Genomic DNA, 22,184 nt, shown 5'->3' on the forward strand with positions numbered 1-22,184 from the left:
TCGGTTTTGCTCACCTTTAATTAGAAGTGAGTGAAAATAAGTTTTAAAATTATGTTTGGTATGGCATGAGATTATATTTAAAAAAAACTCAAATTTAACCAAAAAAAATTGCTAAAAGACAACATTGTCTTCATCATCCTCTTCACCATCCTGTCGTGCTGCCACTTGAAACCCATTTCTTCTTCTTCATCATCATTCTTCTTGCTACAAGTGGGAATAACTTTGATAAACCCGTATTCGATCGCTACTTGAACTTGCACAACGAAATCTACCTTCCAAATTTGTCCTCCTCAGCCACTACCTTCGCCGTAGCCGTCGAGCTCGCCATTGTTCTGGAACAAGGAGGTAGTGGGGTTGCCGTCAATCTCACCAAATTTGAACTTGCAAAACCAAGTCTAAACAAATCAATGGATGCTAACGCCAACAAGCTCACCATATTTGATCTTCCAGGGATTTCAACATTGAGCAAGGACATAGAGTGGAGAGCAGACGCCATTCCGACTTCACACGGACAAGGGAGTTAGGGATGCCGATTCTTCAGGGAGTGATGATGATGCAAGGATAATTGATGGAGGAGAGGGCAATTTGGTCTTGAATTATCTTGTCTCGGGAACTGATTTTCCAATATGAATGGGTAGTAGTATTAGGTAACTGGGAGTGGAATTAAATTTTCCGTTACCTTATACCAAATATGAAAAGTTGGTACTAGCCAATTCTAGATCTAGCACTGCATGACAAACAGGGCCATATAGAACCCAGAAAGCACGTATAGTTAAATGATGGTTAACTAATTACCCGATCAACACACGCATGTTTACATACTTTTTCAGGCCATTATTATTGGTAAAAAATGGGGCTTCATAGACATTTTTATTCACTAGAAATAAGACAAAAGATTGAAATCCCGATAATATATCGATGCCATTGAGAGAGAATCTCACTAATTAAGAAGATACCCTGTTAACACTCTTCTGAGCTTGCTTGTCCCGCGTACGCAAATTACGTTCCCTATATACTCATGACATTACTATTATACCTTCCCTATAGCATTTTTCCCCACCATTGTATAGTCTACTTTATTTACTACGAAGGCATTTATTTTCAAAATTTTTATCGGAATAAAAAATAGGAAGAAAATGCACAGACTCTCTCTGAAAAGTAACAAAATTTTTAAGTTTTGCCCACATTAATTACGTAAGTGAGAAGTTGCGATGAGCCATGAATAAAAAAAAAATATAAAAATTAGTATATTGAATAGAGGAAAAGTAAAAGAGAGTAGTAAATAGTCTATTTAATGCCTTATAAATAAGATCACATGGGATGTTAGATTGAACTTCACATACATAATTAAATCACATGGTATGTTAGATTGAACTTCACATACACCATTAACTATATACACACACCACACAACCTTTTTTCTGTTATTGTGTATTGCTACTAATTCTGAATCGGCATTATATATATATATATATATATTAGTGTGTGCGTGTGTGTAATATTTTCATGTTGAACTCATCATTAATTTGATAAAGTACTAATTCACAATTTATTAGTTTGACTATAAGTAAATTGATAGTAATTAAATACACTTTTTTTATTTTACAAATTAAAATACTATATAGTATTTAAAATATAGGATAAAGGAGCAAATTACCCCCCAAACTTTAAGTCTAGTATTATCATAGATCCTAAACTCTTTTATTGAGTAAATTATTCTCTTAACTTTTTAAAACAGTGAAATCTGACCCCAACCGTTAATAAAAGTTAATTTTAATCGTTATTTGATTAAAAAGGACCTTAAAATTACCAAAAAAAGATCAAAAATTACAATAAATAATTCAAAAATTACAGTCAAGGACCTCAAAAGTTATAGAAAATGATCTTTTTTGTCCTTTTTGTATAAGTTTTGGCATCATTGTCTGTAATTTTTAGATCTTCTATTATAATTTTTTTGTCTTTTTCTATAATTTTTGAAGTCATTTTCTATTTTTTTGCCAATTAATAGTTAAAGTTAATTTTTGTTAATAATAAGGGCCAGATTCCATCATTTTCAAAAATTAAGAAAATAATTTACATGATAAATAAGTTCACGATCTATAATGCTATTGAACCTAAAGTTTGGGATTACTTTGCTCATTTGCCTTAAAATATATATTCATTAATATGAAAAAAAATTAAATGAGTACTTTTCATATATTCTTATAATTAATTAAAGCAATATAAATATGATATGAGTTTATGAAGTCTTAATTTTTCTTAACTAAATAAAAATCTAGTTGATAGATTAGATATGACGGATCAACTTGGCCAGTTTTTGACTTGTTCTTATCCATTGTTACTTGTATCTTACTTACAAAGATATCCTTAAATATAACACCTTAAAGGAATATATACATATACATATAATATAACCTATCCGTGCATTCTTTTTGGTACATTGTTTTTATTAGTAAGTTATCTATAGCAATCCAATTTGAAGGAAAATTTTAACAGCATCTATATATACCGATGTTCATATTTTGTTGTGTCTATATTCCTTCCGGTCTTTAATATAAGACAAATTTAATTAATGTCACTCTTATTAAAAATGATAGTTTTACTCTTAACATTATTAAAAAATATGTAACTTTAATTTTCTCATTCTTTATAATTAACAACAATAATAAATAAACAAGGGGTAAATTTTGAAAAAAATTACGGGTTAATGAGCAAAATGAACTCTAAAACATTGCCTAAAAATGCCCTAAACCTTGAACTCTTAAAATGTGTAAATGGACCCTAGAATTTTAAATTCATAACAAATTAAATCCTACCATTATCTTTTGTTAACGCCATTATTGTTCATGGTGGGCCTCAATTAAATGCTGATGTGACAATCCCTTACTAATATGTTATCTGTTAATTAGCATCACAGACCCTAAATTATTATACGAGTAGTGTTTTGGATGCTGAACTTTGAAATTTTGAGCAAACTATCCCCATCATTTATGCATAGAATGTTGACTATTATGTAAATTAAATTAGCCTCAGTGTGGTCCACACGGTGAACACATAGCTGGTTATGGCAAACGACCTATAATTTTGTGAAATAATTTTTTTCCTTTTTTTATAATGTTTTTCAAATGATTGGTATCTTATATTTCTATGTACTCTATAACTCTAATTTAATCTTATTTTAAATAATTTTTATTTATTTAATGGTGAAAACTTAGGATCCCATTTGAATAAAAAAGTTTAAATATCATAGGATTTTACAGACAACAATTTCATCAATGAATTTAAAACCTAAATTAATTGGTTAATTCTAATCCTTTGATATTTAAATTTCTTTTCCAATGGGAGCCCAAGTTTTTATCATTAAATTAATAACCATTAATCAAAATAAAACTAAATCAGAGTTATATAGTATACAAAAGTATGAGATACCAATTGTTTGAAAAATATTACAAAAAAGGGAAAAAATATCATTTCACAAAATTATGGGTCATTTGCTACAACCAATGATGCATTCACCATTACAAATTACGTTGAGGCTAATTTGGTCTACATAATAGTCAACATTCTATATATAAACGGTGGGGGTAACTTGTGTAATAATTTAAGGTCTGTGATGCTAATTGACAAATGATACATTAGTAAGGAACTGCCATGTCAACATTGGACTAGGGCCCACAGTGAATAGTAATGGCGTTAACAAAAAGTTAACGGTAGGGTTTCATTTTTTATGAATTTAAAAGTTTAAGATTCATTTTGCACATTTAAAGAGTTCATGATTCAGGGCGCTTTTCTCATAATACTTCAGGATTCATTTTGCTCATTAACCCAAAAATAATTTTTGACTTTAATTTTGTCTTATATTAAGGACTGAAAAAAGCTTTCAAAGTTTGCCTTATATTGTAGACCAAAACAAATATATATATATATATATATATACAATTCTCTAGTACTATTTATATTCCCTCCGTTTTCAAATATAAGACAAATTATCATGTATCTCTTTGTTTTTATTTGTAAGAAAAACTAAAAATTTTAAAAAGCTTTTATCACATTTTTATCAAATTATCCTTTATAAAGTCAATGTTTATTTTCACTAAATAAATTTGTTTCATTGATTACAGGGATAATTTAGTCTAATTTTTTTAATTTTTGATATAATTATTATGCTTAACTAACTTTTTTAAATTATGTAAATTAGTTACTTTTTTATTATATTTAAAAATGTAGGGAATAAATTACTTCCAACATGTTTCACTAAAATAAAAAAAATTTTAAAACTCGTCAACTATGTCTAAAAACTTATTTTTTTACTTTATTTCGATTAAATATATTATTGTGACAATATACTTTCTTGCACCAACATTTAATAGAAGATAAAAAAGAAAAAATTAAGATAAAAAATAATTATGTAACTTACAAGCATGACCGAAAAAAATTCTTTTTTCTCTCCCTTCTAAATAGCACGGGAGGGAGGGGGGTGTGTTGAGAAGAAATAAAGAATTAATGATTGCTTTTGTGCATGCGCAAGGAAGGCAAGCGTATATAACACCATGGAATCATAACATTGATACAGTGAAAGTGATGATTGATTCCAGGTTGTGTGTTTGTCTGAGTGTACTTGAGAACTGGTAAATAAATGATCACAAAACCTTGTCCCACACTCTCTGATGAGTCCGAGGATGAAATTAGGGTTTTTTCAGGGTTTCATATGACTTCATGGTACCTGCCATGAATCAGAAACACATCTTTGCACGCAACCTTTAAAACATCCTTTTCTGATCTATCTTTATTATTCCACTTTACCCTTTCTCTCTTGCTTAATTAGATCTATATTTCAAGTTTAATTTATCTCTTTTATAAAGTCCCTGTGCGATAAACACACCCTTTTTCGATCGATTTTTTTTTATATGACTATCTTATAACTATGTTAGTTTTGAGCATTGTCAAATCCCATTATCGATTTTAATTGAGTGTACGTAGCTTACCTTAAGATGTTTTCTGCATATCCGAGATTTCATGCTTAAGTGATTATAATTCCTTCTACTAGAACCAACGATGGGTAATTCAATTGATTTAATTATAAGAACATTACACAATTATTTTTTATACAAACAAATTAAATTAAATTAAATTAAATACATCTGTGTCTTGCACTAGCTTGAAGAAGAAAATAGCCACTTAGATCAAGTACTTGATCATCAGAAGTTGCGTGCTTGTATATATAATCTCTAACTCTATAATTGATTGCCACACATATTCCTATGTTTAATCCAATTTTGTTTCATCAGCTTTCCACCTATCTATGTAGTTGTCATTTCTTTTATTATGACACTTGAGTTAGTTTATTCCCTCCTATCCCATTTATAGGATGGAGAGAAAATTTTTTTAAATAAAATTTAGTGAGAGAAAATACATTATTAATTATATATATATATATATATATTTAACATGAGTAAAAATTTAAAAATTATTTTAATTTTAGATAAAGTTAATAAGTTTTAAATTTTTTTTAATTCTAGTAAAATATATTAAAAATGTTTATAAATAGAACTAAAGAAGTATATGGATACATGAATAATACGTTATTACTTCATATATAGGCTTAATTTTTGAAAGTTTTATAAAAAATTAAGATTATAAACTATATTTAATGAATTTGAGATATATGCATACTAATAAATACTCATAGCATGTTTATATGATCACAATATATGATCATGCAAAATACTCATGGTATCACCATGCATACTAAAAACTCTTAATTAGCATATTCAAGCTAACACAAACATGTTTATATTATCACAAAATCTGATGTTCAATCATAACATTCATCTTATTGTTTTCAATAATATATCAACATTCCCATAATGAATTTTTCTCATTGATACAAAATGCCACACTTGCATTTTATTTTCCAAACCAATAAACAAGTTTATTTGAATAGAAAATATATTAATCATGTTCACAAACTAATCTAACAAGCAATAGTAAGACATAGAATTTCTTTGATTACCTTAAACTTTTAAGAACTCAAAAGTTATCCAGAAATACTTACTTCCTGAGCTAGTAATAAGCTCAAACGACGTGCCACAAGATTAATTTACAATTAAATAATCACTATCATCACTAATCATCAATATAGACACCACTTTAACTCCTAAATTCACAGTTTAACCACTCAACTTTTCAACTACAAGTCCAAACTCACATCTAATGAGTTTATTAACTTTCATTAGCTCCATTTAACTCTCATTAGCTTCAAAAAAGACACTTGAGAGAAAAAAATTATAAATTTATGAAACAAAATAAATCGATATATCTTACAATATTCATAACTAGAACAACAAGCTCATCAACTAGTAGATTTGGAGATCCAAGAGTAAATAACCTAAATTCACTCACTTAACAAGTGTATCATGACACAATAACATACGTGGATTTAATGGAATGGTTATCTAGCCATAGCTAGCACCTACATCTAGAATGGAGGAGGAAGTATATATATTTGATTTAGAACATTGAAATGTGAACCTCATATATAATGTATAGCAATCTTGTACCAGTTTCTCTTTATGTGGATGCTGAATGCAGAGAAAGTTGCTAATAATCTTCCTAAGGTCCAATTGTTTCTCATACGTACCCTAGCTAGACTATTACTTTTGCTTTTACTGCCCCTTCATGCTATCAGTTTAACTCATTCATAATTTATTATTGATTTTTCTTTCATCTCTTTTGGTTGGTGCAGAAACGCATTCATGATCTCCCCTTTTCTTTTCATTAATTGATGATTCATCCCCATCCCTTTTGCACTAAAAAGCCCTCCTTTCCATGCCACATAGCTCTTCAGCCATCAGACACAGATTGTGTTATTAGCAACAGTACTCAAAACTAACCTCCTCCAATAGCATCTATCTATCTATATATATAGGTCTGGGTAGCTTTTTCAATATAATTAATTCACAGAATCTACCTGCAATAATCGTGAGAATGCCAATTACCAGAACACTCATCCCTCCTTCACCAGTGGTGTTAACATGATTAATGATAACCCAATCTGGAATACGAATATGACTTCTTCTAATTGGCCCATTACGTTCCCTCTCCGAACCCCAATATCTTTGGCATCGTCGTCGTCTTCTTCCTCTGCTTCTGGTTTTCTTACCAGTGACACGTTTGGGATCAACTTGGGACAAGAAGGAGAGGAAGAGGAAAGGGAAGAAGAAGAAGAGCTTGGAGCCATGAAGGAGATGATGTACAGGATCGCAGCTTTACAGCCCGCGGACATCGACCCCTCCACCATCAAGAAACCTAAGCGGCGGAACGTCCGGGTCAGTGACGACCCGTTAAGTGTCGCCGCCCGACACCGCCGTGAGAGGATCAGCGAGAAAATCCGAATTCTGCAGAAACTCGTCCCCGGAGGAACCAAGCTCGACACCGCCTCCATGCTCGACGAAGCCATTCGCTACGTCAAATTCTTGAAGAGACAAATCAGGTTGCTCCAATCTCAACCACCACCAGTTCCACCCCAACACTGCAACAATATGGCTACCATCACCTCCGCCACGCTCGCCGATTGGCCTTGTACACCAAACACACTACTCCCCACTTCCTCCCCCGCCTCCGCCAACGCCGGTGATAGCTCCTCCTGGTTTCACTATGAGGTAATTGATGAATTACTGAATAATTAGCTTGGGTATCATGTCGATTACTGTGCAAATACGAAGAGAGGGATCTAGCAAGCAATTAATTAATACTGTCTGATCGGTGTTTAGAATATTAGAATAATCATAGTGGTTGGCTGGGTACAGCCATATATATATATATATATATAGAGAGAGAGAGAGAGAGAGAGAATATTGGGAATGCTGTGTTTAAGGTTCTCAAGAAGGGGGGAAAGAAAGCAGCCCTCACTTCTCAGCATTATTAGCAAGTGTTCACGCGGGGTTACCAGCACGTTGTATTTTCTGGTTACGTTTTTCCTATGGGTTGTATTGTTTATTTGTAAGTGCTGTTCGGATTTTCAGGTTAATTTGTGGGCTTGTATGTCTATTTCGTTTCTCGCAGTGTTCATATATGCTTGATGGAACTAGCCGTGTTTCATTAATAATACATTTAATTTCCTATGAAAGCTTGATATGTGAATGTGTATAATTGCTTAAATACACAAGCTTCCTGCGATCAGACGACCAGATCGATGACAGTTTATATACATGTGTGCGTGTGTGTTCGTTCGGATACACTGAAACTTAGGATTATGGTTTGAGTGGCTTGGAATTTTAATGAGTTATGTGTGAGAGAGAGTCATGATGTGGAAAGGAAGCCCTAAAGGGGTGAGAGAAAGTGATGAAGTTATTAGGCCAAACTTAAAGCTGATATATCTATCTTTATCAGCTTTTACGTTTACAATGGATTGACTATGCATATACAATTCTGGGTTTGGTTAATTATGCAGGGATCAGCTTCTTGCTGAAATATATATACCAGACTCTGCTAATTCCAGAAACTGTAAATCCAGATTCTGCATTTGATTCAACCTACTTAATTCTTTCCATTTTGCACTGAACACCAAATCTTTTGATCTTCTTTCCCTATATTCCCCCCCCCCACTCTAAAAAGTTTCTGCTTTCATTATTCATTTCTCCGTTAAGATTAAAACTAGTTTGAAGTAACTCCAAATTTAAAAAAAAAAAATAAACGGAATACTAAATATCAGGACGTAATAAAATATTGAGTGTTTTATTTTGTTATATATACAAAGAAAGAAAAATTAATTTGTTGCAAGAAAAGATTGTCACACTTTCAGAGCGTCCCAAGATTTTTATGATGGATTTTTCAATTTTTTATCATAAAATTTTCATGGAACCTTTTTGCATATATGCAATGTATCAATTAATTAGTTCCCACTACAATCTTTTCTGTTTTTTAATTGTAATATGTTTGCTAACAAACACGACTTGAAAGTAAATTAAAACTATATATCACTGGTCAAAAAAAATAAAATAAAATTACTGTCTGCTATAAGTTATAAAAGTGAACATTTTGTTTTAAACAGCAAGTTATTTCAGTGACAACTCCACCTCTCTCACCAAGTTTGAACATAACATTGACATGTTTGAGTTTTGCGTGTAGGGTCATGTGTCTCATTTTCTCATGGAAAAGTATTAGGTTAGGGGTAAAATCTTTTAAAAATTAATTTTCTTGTGATTCAAAATTTTATTGTCAGATTTTCATTCGTTTACATTTTATCAATATACGCATAGTCTGATTAACAATTAACATATATGGTCATAAATTTACCAAGTTCTAGTGGTATATAATATATATATATATATATATATGCACCCCTCTCTCTGGTTTAATACTGGAAATGGGAACGATCGTGCTGCTAATATAACTGCAACTAAGAAAAATTTATCACAACAACAACAAAAAATTACTTTTATAGTCATATAAAATTTTTATCACAATAATAACAAATATAAATTCAAAACAGTCTCCAATAACAATAAAAAAATATTTTAATTACAATACAAATGATTTAAGTTAAACAACATTCAACCACATTAAATAACTTTCAACATGTCTAAAGTCCATTACACCAAGTTAATGGCAAATTTCAACAATAACAAGAGAGGGTTGAGATTGGTTAATGCTAAAATTTTGCTCAATATTTATGACTTCACAAGTATAAAACACAAAAAATGACTAATTATCATTATAAATTAACTTATTGTAATAATAATTCATAAATTAATTGTAATGATATTAAATAAATTTATAGGACCGAATTGAACCAAGTAGTTTAGATGCTCGGTCTCTTGTTTAATCCGACCTGAAAAAAGAGTCTAGTCTTTTCAGTCTTTATCTAAATCAGACAGGATCGGGTTTGTTTCAAGTTGGATAGGACTGTATTAGATTGGAAGACTTTTGTACAGCCTACAGTATATATCGCCAGTAAGCTTTCGTCAATAGATTATCAGTACATAAATAAATAATGATATTACAGAAGCATTTGTTACAGTGACAAATATATGAACTAGTCCGCATACAATGTAGTGCGACATATGATGATCTGTTATTGAATTTGAATACTGATGTGCGTGTGTGTGTAAAGAGATGCATGACTAATACAGCTAGCATTTTTTTTTTTGTCAGAATTACAGCTAGCATTGGTTCTAGATTTAATTTTTGTAATATATACCCTACAGGTTCCATGATGTCTCCCCACACACACACACACACACACATATAGCCACTTTTTTGTCAGATTAATCTTTTGTATGTATCTAACTAATTAATTGAGGGGCACGGATGCAATATTAATTAGTTAATTTGGTGCATTTTGTCTTCCAGCAGCTTCAAATTAAAATTTTCTCTTTTTCGGGGTTGATATATATGTGTGCGTCTCTGTGTGGAATATTGCCTTCACGCACCCTTCAGTCCAACTAATTAAATCTAATATTTTTGTTTTGGGTTTGATTTTTCTTTTTCCATGCTTCAGCGATCTTATTGTATTGCCGCAACCTTCCAATTGATTTTTTTTCTTTTGATTATCAAATTCTAATTGAAGTGAGGGATATTTTGATATATATTATAACGATAAAACTATGAATTTTTTTATTACAATTTTCAAAGAAAAAATATCTAAAAATTTGTGAATTTTTTTTTCATTTTCTTTGAAAAATAGTTAAAAATTCAAAATTGCACCATCTCATGAGATATCAAAATGTATCTCATTTTATGTAGAACTTAATTATTATGAAAAGAATGGAGAAAAACTAATATTGGAAGGTTGACACATTGCAAAGAACCTAACATTAATTAGAACGATGGAACATTACAGCCCCACCATACGATTTTTTTTTTTTTTTTTTGTTAATTCTGGTCAAGAATCATGGGGGGTTTTGTGGAGTCATAACTATTGGGACTAAGGTATTGGTTCAACAAAATTGTAGGTTCTGATTTGTTGCTTCAAGTTTTGTAGAAGACTGTTCTGATCTTAAAGTTGTTGTGGCCTTTTAATTTGGGTGGTTTAATCGATGAAGAAGAAATTAAAAGGAGTGATGGGGACAAACATTTTGGTGAAGATCGAGGGCATTTTAGTATCTTTACTTTTAAGTATATTTAATCAAATATAAAAATCAAATTTCTTTTTCTCAATCCTAAGCTAGGTATACTAAATTTTTTTTAATGGGCTTCTAATGGGCCCACCTTACTTTCTTCCCCTCCTCTTGCTCTTAACCTTTTGTTATTGAATCTTTCGATCAGACATCATGAGATATAAATGTAATAAAAATTTATAAGGACAGCTTATTTAAAAAATGATATGCGAATAATTATTGGAAATTACTTCTATTGTTTTATTGAAAATTTTAACAAATTCTCTAAAGAAATTCTCTTATAAAAAATTAGAGAAAATGCATATTTATTATTTAATTAAAACTCAAAATCTAACATGGGTCTAAAAGTTTACTAGCTACTATGAAAGATCTCCTCCATTTAAAAATATAATACCTTTCTCAAGATTAGATGTTAAAAAATATAAATATTTTTATTTTTTTAATATGTAATTAATGAGTTTTTCTAAAAAATATTATTGATAAATAAACTATTCAATTCTTCACCTTTAAATGAGACATTCTATTAAATAAGGGAAAATATGATTGGTAGTGTAATTTGATTAAAAATGCCTTATACTCTCTCAATCCCTATATAAGTGTTTTTAACCAAATCACTCATACCAAATAAAAATTATTATTTAGTTAAAATCTCATTAAATTACATTAATTTTTCAATTTTGTCCCTAATAATTTCAATTAATATCATGGTGGTTGTAGGTAAAGCATACAATTAATATCTTTTTTTTTAAGGTAAGGATAAAATTATTTAATTAATTAAAAATATCATGACACTCTCTTATATTTAAAGATAAAATAAATTTTTACAAAAATACCCTATATTAAAGACCCAAGGAGTATCTTTTAACCGAGGCATGAAGAATCAGTGCACGAGCTAGTAATATTGGGCCTTTTGGTCCTTTTGACCAAGTTTTCCTTGCTTATATATTGGAGCCCTAAATGTAATTCTGCAAATGGTAATTAGAACATTATCTAATGAAGAGACCGTAACATAATTTAATCATAGAATCATTATGATAAGCTGCAAGTGGGCGAACCAACTCATCTCATAACAGACAAACTAATGCTCAGTTTGACCAAGGAGATTGATTTTTTATTAATTAAGATAATGGATGATATGGGAATAAAACTTCAAATTGAAACAAAAAATTGTGGTCAATAGTATGTTTGATGAGCTTCAAAACCTTGATAATGCCATTATGGAATCAAAATATGAAAAAAAAATTCATATAAATTGTTTACTTATAGATTTTGTTTAGAGATTACATAATGTAGATTACTCTTCATTCACTCAATTATGGTTTTGTTATTATTAAATATGGAACAAAATTAGTGTAGAGAAATTACAAAAAATATTATTGAAAATATAAATGATAATTAAGTATCAAGAAACGTGGTAATTATTATTTATTCCCCTAGGACTTATTCCCCTAGGACTTGTCTCACATTTTAATTCTTGATAAAATGATATATTTGCCCTCAGTGACTATTGCACCTTAAAAAAGAATTACTTTACTTGAAAAATAATTACCTCAGTGACTAAAACTAAATAGAAAATGACTTTTTTTTTTTGTTGTTGCAAATTTTGTTTATCAATCAAGTGAAACTAAGGTACTCATTTTTATTTTTTAAATCCAATACAAAGATTGTGGCTAATAGAATAAAGAGTTTTCTGCCTCAGGTGATCACTCCTAATCAATGCAGTTTTGTTTCAAGTAGACATAGCTCTGGTAACATTGTGGTGGCACAAGAAGTAGTCCACTCTATACGTATCATGAAGGGTTGTTGTGGGTTTATGGCTATTAAAATAGATGTGGAGAAAGTATATGACAAACTTAAGTGCAGTTTTTTATCACTTGCTTACAGGAGCTTAATTTTCCCTCTTATATAATTGATGTCGTTTTGTAACAACAATTAATATGCAACTTCTTTGGAATGGAAGGAGAGCTAATGGCTTCAAATCATCCCGTCGGTGCACGAAGGAGGTCCATTATCTCCTTATCTTTTTGTTATGCACACGGAGAAGCTGGCTCATTTAATCAAGCAACAGATTGGCTCAAGTAACTGGAGATCCATTTGGCTTGGTAAAATTGGTCCTCCTATTTCTCATTTATTTTTGGCTAATGATATCCTCCTCTTTGCTAACGCATCTTTACAGCAAGCTTATGTTATTAGCAAAGTCTTACAGTGTTTTTATAACTTCTCTAAGATGGAAGTGAATGCCTCCAAAACCAGGATGTTTTCTTTCCTTTTTTTTTTGTTGAAAATGTCCATAATAGCAAACGGGAGGATATTAGTTAGATGTTGGGGTTTAATAAAACTGCAGAGTTGGGGAACTATTTGAGAGTCTCTCTTCATCATAAGCATGTTGATAAGGATTCTTTTAAGGATAAGGTGGATAAGGTGAAATTCCGCTAGTCAAATTGGAAGGCTTCCTCTTTGTCTCTTGCGGGACGTGCAACTTTGGTTTCTGTCGTTACTACAACTATTCCTAGTTACACTATGCAAACTTCCAATCTACCTATAAGTACTTGTGACCAGCTAGATAGAAGTAGCAAAGAATTTCTCAGGGGTCATACAAATGAGAATAAAAAGATTCATTTATTGAACTTGGGTGCGGTTTGTAGTAGTTAAAAAAGGGGTGGGTTAGGCATTTGCCATATGGCTTCACAAAATAAAGCATTCATGATGAAAGCAGGTTGGAACCTTATTAACCGTGATGCGTTATGGGTTAAAGTCATTTCTGAGAAGTACAAATGTGGAAATGATCTCCTACCACAGATTGATAATAAGAGACCGGGATCAAATTTTTGGGCAGGAATCAGGGCTACTTGGGATAAGGTGCAGGTGGGTATTGAGGTTAATGGTGATAGTGGATCTGTCAAATAGAAATGGGAAGTGGAGCCTTTTCGGTGAGGTCGGCTTATTGTCTTATAAATAACAATGACCCTGGCAGGGGTATATAATTGGGAAAGAATCTGGCAGCTTCAATGCCCATAGCGAACCAAGACATTCATGTGGCTTATGGCCCATAACAAGCTCCTCACGAATCAGTTACACTTGAAATGTGGTCTGATGTCGAACTCATCTTACTCATGGTGCAATGAACCTACTGAGAATGAATTGCTTGTCTTTCGAGACTGCTATGAAATGTGAAAGCTTTGGTGTAGTATCCTAGGCGGACTTAAGGGATTTAAGGGTATGTGATTGATTGATAATGGCATATGGGATCTGAGATTAATTGAAGAATGGATTAGTTTGGAGGAGAAGGAGTAGATTTGTAAGATTAGAATGCCATTAACAAGGAGTGCTAATAAGCAGATTTGGTTGAGAAGTAAAGATGGTTCATATGTTCTCAAATTGGGAAATGAGGTGGCTATGGAGGAAGAGAAATGTGTGACTGTGAAAAATCTTGGTATTTTGCATATGACAGCAAAGGGGGTGTGGAAGGATATTTGGAAAGTGAAAATGCCTCCAAAGATCTCTCATTTTCCCTAGCATGCTGTTCATGGTGCTTTAGCTACCAGAGATGCTTTGTTTAAAAGGCAATGCATGTCTGATCTAGGGTGTTGCATCTGTCATGAGCAGATACAGACTATTGAGCATCTGTTGTTTTTTTGTTCGTGGGTTAAGAGTTGCTGGTATTGATCTCCCTTGGCTTTGAAGTTTGATAAATGGAAGGTAACTAGATTGGATAAATGGTGGGAAGAGTGGATTATGGGAAATGATGGGTTGGATGACGATGCAATTGCTATTTACAACTTTATGCTGGATGATTTAGAAAACCAAGCACAATTTCTTGTTTGAACATGTAGATATTAATGCTGGTTTGTGTCTCAGGAAAGCTATAGGAATGGTGGATGAATTTTGGAACTCCTTGGCAAGCCAAAAAAGGAAAGTGCAGATATCTGCTGTGGATTATAATAAAGCCACTAGTTGGAGGAAGCTAGAATTAGGTTGCATGAAGGTGAATGTAGATGGGGCATTCTGTGTTAAAAGGAAGAAAGCAGCTATTGGATTGATTAGCAGGGATTATATGGGTCAATTCATGGATGGTTTAGGGAAGGAACTGGCTGCTGATTCTGCTTTTATGATAGAGTGCTTGGCTCTATTGGAAGCTTTGATGATGAAATATTTATTCAGTGATGTGAATGTAATAATTAAAACTAATTGTCAAGATTTATATAAGAGGGTTTTGACTAGAGATGCTATTGGCTGTGAGTGGTTTTGTTTGGATTTATTGCTGAAGTGCTTTGAGTTTTTTTTATGCTGATAAAAATTGTTCTATAGCCCTTGTGGCTTGTGGAGGTAATGGTGTTGTAGATTATTTGGCAGCTGGTGTTATGAGAAGCATGGTACCGCAAGGATGGCCACCATTTTCTCTGGTTATAATAATGTAGGATGATCTTAATGGTGGAAGCACTGAGGCAAAGTTGAAGGTGGGTATTAGTTGACGGTGGCAGTTTCATATTTGTTGGTTTTTGTTTGTGTTTTCTCATAGGTTGTGTAACTTAGGTTTACTTGCTTTCCTTTATTTTCTTGTAGGTCGTACTTTAGGTTTACTCACTTTTCCATAATTTTGATGGGTTGTAATCATAGGTTTTTTGACTTTTTCCTTTAAAGAAGATTAATGAGTATAATGTTTTTTAATGATATTAATAAAATGGCTTGTTTTGCTTGGAAAAAAAAAACAGTGAAGGCGACATTACCCAAATTTGATTATTCAGATTTAAAATATATTAACTATGAGTTCAGATTTAAATCGTTTCTAACCTTATAATTTAGGATCAAATTATGATTTAATAACCTATTTATAATTGTGCTTCCTCGGGCATCGTGGCATTCGCAACTCACGAGTCAGGAATCAGGATTTTTGGAAGATTGTAGAAGTGTCGCTTCCAGCGAATTGACCACATTGACCTTCGTCTTCCATCCCAATTGCACCTATGTCCACAGTTTCTACATCCGTACTTCCCGGTACCGAGGGTCTCGTTCTCTGTTGTTTTCAGCTCTTCCTTCAAACTTCAAACTTCAAAGTTCAGACCTCTCACCATCAATTTCAGCTGCACAACCTCTTCCGTTTTCACTCTTGAATCTGAAATTCGATTCGGTTCATGCTATCTTACAAATTACAGACTTGAACTTGAACGTCTGATATGTTTGTTGCGGTGGATGATTGGGATTATGAGTGTTTTGAATCGGGGCATTTCAATAACGACGACGACGTCCTTCAATCGAAGGTCCATCAGTGTTGCGAGTCCTAAAGCTAACCGATTCAGACGGCTCTGGCTCTCCCGGTGGTTTCACGTTCACGTGCTTGTGATTGTTGGGTCCCTAATTTCATTCTTCGTGGCCACTGGTGTAGGATATCTGTACTTACTCCCTAACCTTAGCCACGCTATCTTTCACGACCAGCGTGTCTCCAACTTTAACAGATCGTTAAAAAGCTGTGATGTTTATGAGGGAAGGTGGGTCCAGGAGCCGCCGTTCCCATTGTACAATGCGTCAGAGTGCCCTTTTGTAGAACGAGGATTCAATTGCTTCGCTAATGGACGAAAAGACTCGAGTTATCTTAATTGGAGGTGGAAACCCAATGATTGTGATATTCCGAGGTTTGATGCAAGTAGTGTTCTGGAGATGTTTCGAGGCAAGAGAATTGTTTTCGTTGGCGATTCTATGAGTAGGACTCAATGGGAGTCACTGATATGTATGCTGATGACTGGTGTAAGAGATAAACAGAGCGTTTATGAAGTAAACCAAAATAAGATATCAAAGAGAATTAGATTCTTAGGCGTTCGGTTCAGTGCCTTCAATTTTACCATTGAATTTTTTCGATCGGTTTTCCTAGTACAACCAGGTCCGGTACCTAAACATGCACCAAAGAGGGTTAAATCAACGCTTAGATTGGACAGGTTGGATGATATTAGTGACCGGTGGGTTGATTCTGATGTTCTTATATTCAACACTGGGCATTGGTGGGTGCCATCTAAACTTTTTGACGCGTAAGTTCTTTTCTTTGTAACATTCAATACTCAGTTTAGTGTCATTATGTTTATGGACATATTGGATACAATTTTTTCTTCTGCTGTTTATTGCTTCACTCTTACTTCTCTTAGTTATCTTTACCAATGGCAAAGCTTGCAAAGCAGTTTATTTTAATAGCTTGTGATTGATTTTGTAGTTTTGAAATGCTATTGTTCAAGGAAATTGCAAGTGATGTTTGTTGAACTTCTCCATGATATAAACCAGAGCTGCAAGAAAATTCTGACAAAATGCTGCTTATAAACGTATTCTTAGATGTCGGGGTGAATTGCCTTTCCAATTGTTGTCATAAGTCCTTTCTGCAGTTGTTTTCACATTCAAGATACTTGACAATCGAGATGAATGAGACTTTATGCACTTGAGTATTGATTTTATTCTATCTCACTTGGTTTTTGGTTATGTTTGTCGTAGCCAATGAATATTGAGACATGTCTAGTTTTATCCTGATATTGTTCACTAATTAGCCTTATTGATTTTTTTTTTTAACTATCCTCTGTTTCAAATTAAAGCAGAAAGACTTATTTTTGACATAATATTTAGTACATATCTTTATACAATCAGATAATGAATTATGTTTGTGAGACTTGAGGTGTATTTTCATCCGCCAAGATCGGTGTGGTTTTTAAGTTTGTTTCTGCCTGTGTATTTTATCTGAATGCAACAGGGGTTGCTATTTCCAACTCGGAAGGTCATTGAAAATTGGGATGTCAATTCCTATCGCCTTCAAAACGGCACTTGGCACTTGGGCGTCATGGATAGAGAGAAATATCAACAAAAATAGAACACGTGTCTTCTTTAGGACTTATGAGCCATCCCACTGGAGGTATTCCTACCTAGTTGGTAACATGATGCTCTATTAAAAGTTGTTAGGTTTTTTCCTATGTATGATTTTTTTGAATCTACTCTTTCTCCTGGTGAGCCTGTCTGATATAAGAGCCGTGTTGTATTATCTTTTTCTTCACCTTTCTCGCCTTTAGGACATCATTATATCGTTGTAGGCTTGTAGCTTCAGTGGCTGCTTTTGCTCACTTTAGCTTGTGTTTTCCATTATGCTGGAATGTTAGCCTTTTGAAATGTCAATTGTTCCCCAAGCTTTCAATCTGAAAAATGAAAATTTTCTAGTTTAAATTTGCACTGGCCAACCTTACTGATCCAGTCTTGTCTGAATCAGTGATCAACCTCAGTGGACTTGCACCGTGACCCAGTACCCCATGCTAGAAACTGATGGAAGGGACCAAAGTTTGTTTTCAGACATAGTTTCTGAAGTAGTAAAAAATGTCACAGTTCCCATCAATGTTCTTCATGTCACATCTATGACAGCTTTTCGAAGTGATGCACATGTTGGTAACTGGAGTGATAATCCATCTATCCAAGATTGTAGCCACTGGTGTCTACCTGGAGTACCTGATACGTGGAATGAAATTATCCTTTCACAACTATCTACCAATTATGAATTTCGTTTCCAGCACATGAAATCATAGAGTGAGTTCAGTTTCTTTCTTATGTTTTTTTCTTTCATTCAGCCTTGGAGCATCTTGTGTGGTTTAAGCTTACTCAAGTTTTGTTGATCCAAATGAAATGAAATCTGAGTCAAAATAACAATTTGTCCTGGCAGTCCTTTTTCTTGATCCAGTCCCAAAAACAAGTTCTTACTTTATTCTATTAGACGTACTATTTGTTCTTGTAGTAGCTTATTCTTGTCAATAACTTCTGCCCTCAGGTTGACTATACTTCTGGCTGCAAATTAAAGATTGGCTTTCTTTGATTTGTATTTTGACTAGCATACCTCACAGTTCAGACTCTATGGCTGAACCAGAGCTCACTCACAACCTGACATTATCACCCTGGGAAGCTACTGTTCATTCAGAGATTGCTACTGCCCTACAGCCATCTTCCGTTAGTGTTCTATGTACTGCTTTAGATTTTACCTGTTTTCCTAAGAGCAAGCGACAAGTGCACCTTTTTTTTTTTTTGGAATGAAAACTGGAAACTCCTATTCACTAAAAAGGAACAATTACAAGCAAAGCTGCAAGGACCATTCTTTCATTATTCTCCATCTTCTACAAGTGCACAGTTCAGTTCCACCAGATTCACCAAAACTTAATGTAATAGGGATCGAGGCATATATATATATATATATATATTGCCTTTTATTCTTTGTCCAATTCTTTGTATCTATCTCATAATGGAAAGAGTGTTTTGGACGTAACGATTTTGTCTGGATGTAATGGCTCTTGTTTTGGTCATGATGATGTTATAGCCACCATAAAACGCAAAGAGAAATGCGTGTGCAAGAATCACTAAAGTGCACTGGTTTTCAGTTTTCAATTGTCCTGTCAGAGATGTTTCATATTAATCATTATCTTGAATGGAGCTGTGTTGCTTCCCCTTCACTGGCAATTTTCTTTTAGCTTTGAGAGTGAATTAGATGCGTTGAGCAGAAAGAGTGTGTGATACGTTGTATTGCTAGAACATTGAATAGCTTGACTCAATTCTGGATATCTAAGTGAAAATTAATCTCAAAGATATTGCAAGTTCATCAAATTCTTGCAAGTTAGCTTAAAAATGCACAATTGAGAATAATTAAATGCTTTTAGCAATCAAGAAAGTGCCTAACATAGAATTTGATTTTTTATACTAGATATTGCAGAGCATGGGCTGACCAGAATGTTGTTTATCCTTTTACTTGAATTGAATGAAATATTTAAATTAAGATGTTAGAAATTGGCTAACAAAAATACCTTTTGGTTCTTATCAAAACAAAAGCCCCCGTCTGCGGTCATGATTTTTCCTTAAAAGAAAGAAACCACAAGGTGAGGTCTTAGTTACAGCAGAGCAGAAACCAGTGGGGTTTGAGGTTGAGTCACAAAAATGTCTTTAAAATCAAAGACTCATAACCCTTGTTAATTTAAATCTAGTGCAATGAGCTGATTCTTTTTCAATGTGATAAATTAATGTTCAAATCTTCATCAGTGAATGTGTCCGCATTTAATGTCTGGTAGTGTTTTGAATATAATTAATTAATTATATCCCATAAGAGAATACTTATATATATATATATATATATATAACAAATTGGATCCCTACCTATTCCAATTAGGGCTTCACTAGTCGTTTTTTTTTTAAAATAATAATAATACCTCGAAGTTCATTGCAAGGAAAAACATTGGAAGACACACGAGGCCCCTCCCTAATAGCTGAGGGGCAGTCTCATCTGAGGAGTGTTTTTTCAGTGCAAACAATCTCAACCTGTCAAGGCCAAGCTTGTGATAACGTGACCTTTTTCTTGGCGACGTCTGGTGCAGTAACCATGTAGAAATAACCATACCTAAAGAAGCATGTAATAGATAGATTGTCCTGTCTCTGTCATTCTACAAAGTTGGCATGTGACCTTACTATTACCTCACGAAGATCATCCGCTTCCTTAGACTGGAATGAGGAACACGGCCAAAGGAATTACTGGAATTCAGTATATTTATTGTGCATGGCTAGATCGGCCTTTGTGGGTGTTGAGTCTGATATTGTTGGAGCCAGGTTTCATGGGTGAGCATGATTGCATGTAAACTCTCCAACTCGGCTTCTTCTTGGCATGATTGCAGGATACTCAAACATTTTTATGTTCGATTCTTAGTCCATTAATACTTGCAGGAAAAAAAAAAGGCCCATTTTTTTTTCTTTCAATCTAATTAAAACTGAGATTTAATAGTGAAAATGCAAAAATAAGATTTCATCTTCCTTTCTACATCTTCTCTTTAAATTTGTGCAAGCCTTGTGCATTTGTTACATTGTTTGGAGAGCTCCAACGCATATACTAGCCTGTGACTCATTCCCAGACCTTACAAATTTCTTAATGACATGGATTCCATCATAATAACAAAAGCTTATTCATATAGTTTAAAGTTCAAACAAAATATCATCCTGTCAATAGGTTCATGATTACTCATGCAGTTGAAACATGGTTGGTGATCATCGACTTATGCATTAAAGAAATACAAAATACATATTTTGCATTCTCTTCTATAGCCTCTGAATTCTGATTACATGGATGGTGTGGGTATCAAATAAGCTTCAGGAACACCGGGTGATTGTTGAGATGCGTGCTCAGAATCTCCAATTTTAATAGCCTTGAAAATAAACTTGTTTCAGAGCTTCATCCATTAACAGCTATAGAAAGAAAAAGATCCAGTGCCAAATTGTCACCCGTTTCCTTGTTTCTTTGAGATTTGGATCCCATGCCTTACCTATATTCTCATGTTCATGCTGTCCATTAAATCAAGAGTTTGTGGAATCTCTTTACAACCAAAATCACAAAATACTGAATCCAAATCTTTTAAATGGCATAACTAAATGCCCATTCTATTTCTCGCCTAAAATTCAAAAAACAATACATGCCTATATTATTATTTTTATATCATATTATGGTATTTTGCATCTATCTTTCCTACCACGATTTTTGTATTATGATGAGTTTATATTACATATTATTTAGGAAGAATTACATTGAAGTTCTATATAAGAAAATTAATTATAATAAGGTTCATTAAAAATTGAATTAAATGCTATTGAGAATACAATCAATTGTTAATGACATTTAATTTAGTTATCAATGAACCTTATAGTGCTCAATTTTTTTGTGTAAGATTTGGTTGTAATTTTCCGTATTATTTATGAATGGATTTATATTGTTATATTAATGTTTGTTCTTTCATTCATTCCTCAATGTCATAGAAAACGGAGGAAGATTTTATACCAATAATGGGTAAGGAAAGCATGAAAATTTTGAATTGTTTAAGAAGTTTTGAATTTTAAATAAGAAATGAGGTAGACATTCACCATGTGATGCTATTTTAGGATATTTGGATTCAGTATTTCTTGATTTTGGTTGTAATAAAATTTTTCAAATCATTAAATTAGTCGACAACATAGATTTTGCATCATGAGTAGAGTGTAGAATAAAGAGTAATTTAATGGACAACATAGATTCTACACAAGGGGACACTTGTT

General features: G+C 32.9%; 2 protein-coding genes across 3 annotated transcripts; both read left to right on the forward strand.

Annotated features, from left to right (window-relative positions):
- The first annotated feature begins 6,995 nt into the window (after positions 1–6,995).
- Positions 6,996–8,012, forward strand: LOC129308004 (transcription factor HEC3-like). Its single transcript, XM_054948958.1, has one exon. It carries the CDS (start codon positions 7,035–7,037, stop codon positions 7,686–7,688), a length of 654 nt encoding a protein of 217 aa, XP_054804933.1. The 5' UTR covers positions 6,996–7,034; the 3' UTR covers positions 7,689–8,012.
- An 8,008-nt stretch (positions 8,013–16,020) lies between these two features.
- On the forward strand, positions 16,021–19,451 carry LOC129307973 (protein trichome berefringence-like 7). Of its 2 annotated transcripts, none has more exons than XM_054948929.1 (4): positions 16,021–17,140; positions 17,845–18,003; positions 18,352–18,662; positions 18,962–19,451. In XM_054948929.1, exons 1-3 carry the CDS (start codon positions 16,311–16,313, stop codon positions 18,659–18,661), a joined length of 1,299 nt encoding a protein of 432 aa, XP_054804904.1. In that variant the 5' UTR covers positions 16,021–16,310; the 3' UTR covers position 18,662; positions 18,962–19,451. The 2 variants fall into 2 exon arrangements, with proteins under 2 accessions (XP_054804904.1, XP_054804902.1); XM_054948927.1 differs by having other exon boundaries at positions 16,023–17,140; positions 18,901–19,451.
- The last annotated feature ends 2,733 nt before the right edge of the window (positions 19,452–22,184 follow it).

Source organism: Prosopis cineraria, unplaced genomic scaffold (genome assembly GCF_029017545.1).
Source record: "Prosopis cineraria cultivar Desert tree isolate PC_DT_omini unplaced genomic scaffold, ASM2901754v1 PC4, whole genome shotgun sequence".
Taxonomy (NCBI): domain Eukaryota; kingdom Viridiplantae; phylum Streptophyta; class Magnoliopsida; order Fabales; family Fabaceae; genus Prosopis; species Prosopis cineraria.

Bases quoted from the DNA above. Each gene is read 5' to 3' on its own strand.
- LOC129308004 (XM_054948958.1), top strand. From the start codon at position 7,035: ATGATTAATGATAACCCAATCTGGAATACGAATATGACTTCTTCTAAT.
- LOC129307973 (XM_054948929.1), top strand. From the start codon at position 16,311: ATGATTGGGATTATGAGTGTTTTGAATCGGGGCATTTCAATAACGACG. The intron at 17,141-17,844 runs GTAAGTTCTTTT...TGAATGCAACAG, and splicing joins CCATCTAAACTTTTTGACGC to GGGTTGCTATTTCCAACTCG. The intron at 18,004-18,351 runs GTATTCCTACCT...TGTCTGAATCAG, and splicing joins TATGAGCCATCCCACTGGAG to TGATCAACCTCAGTGGACTT.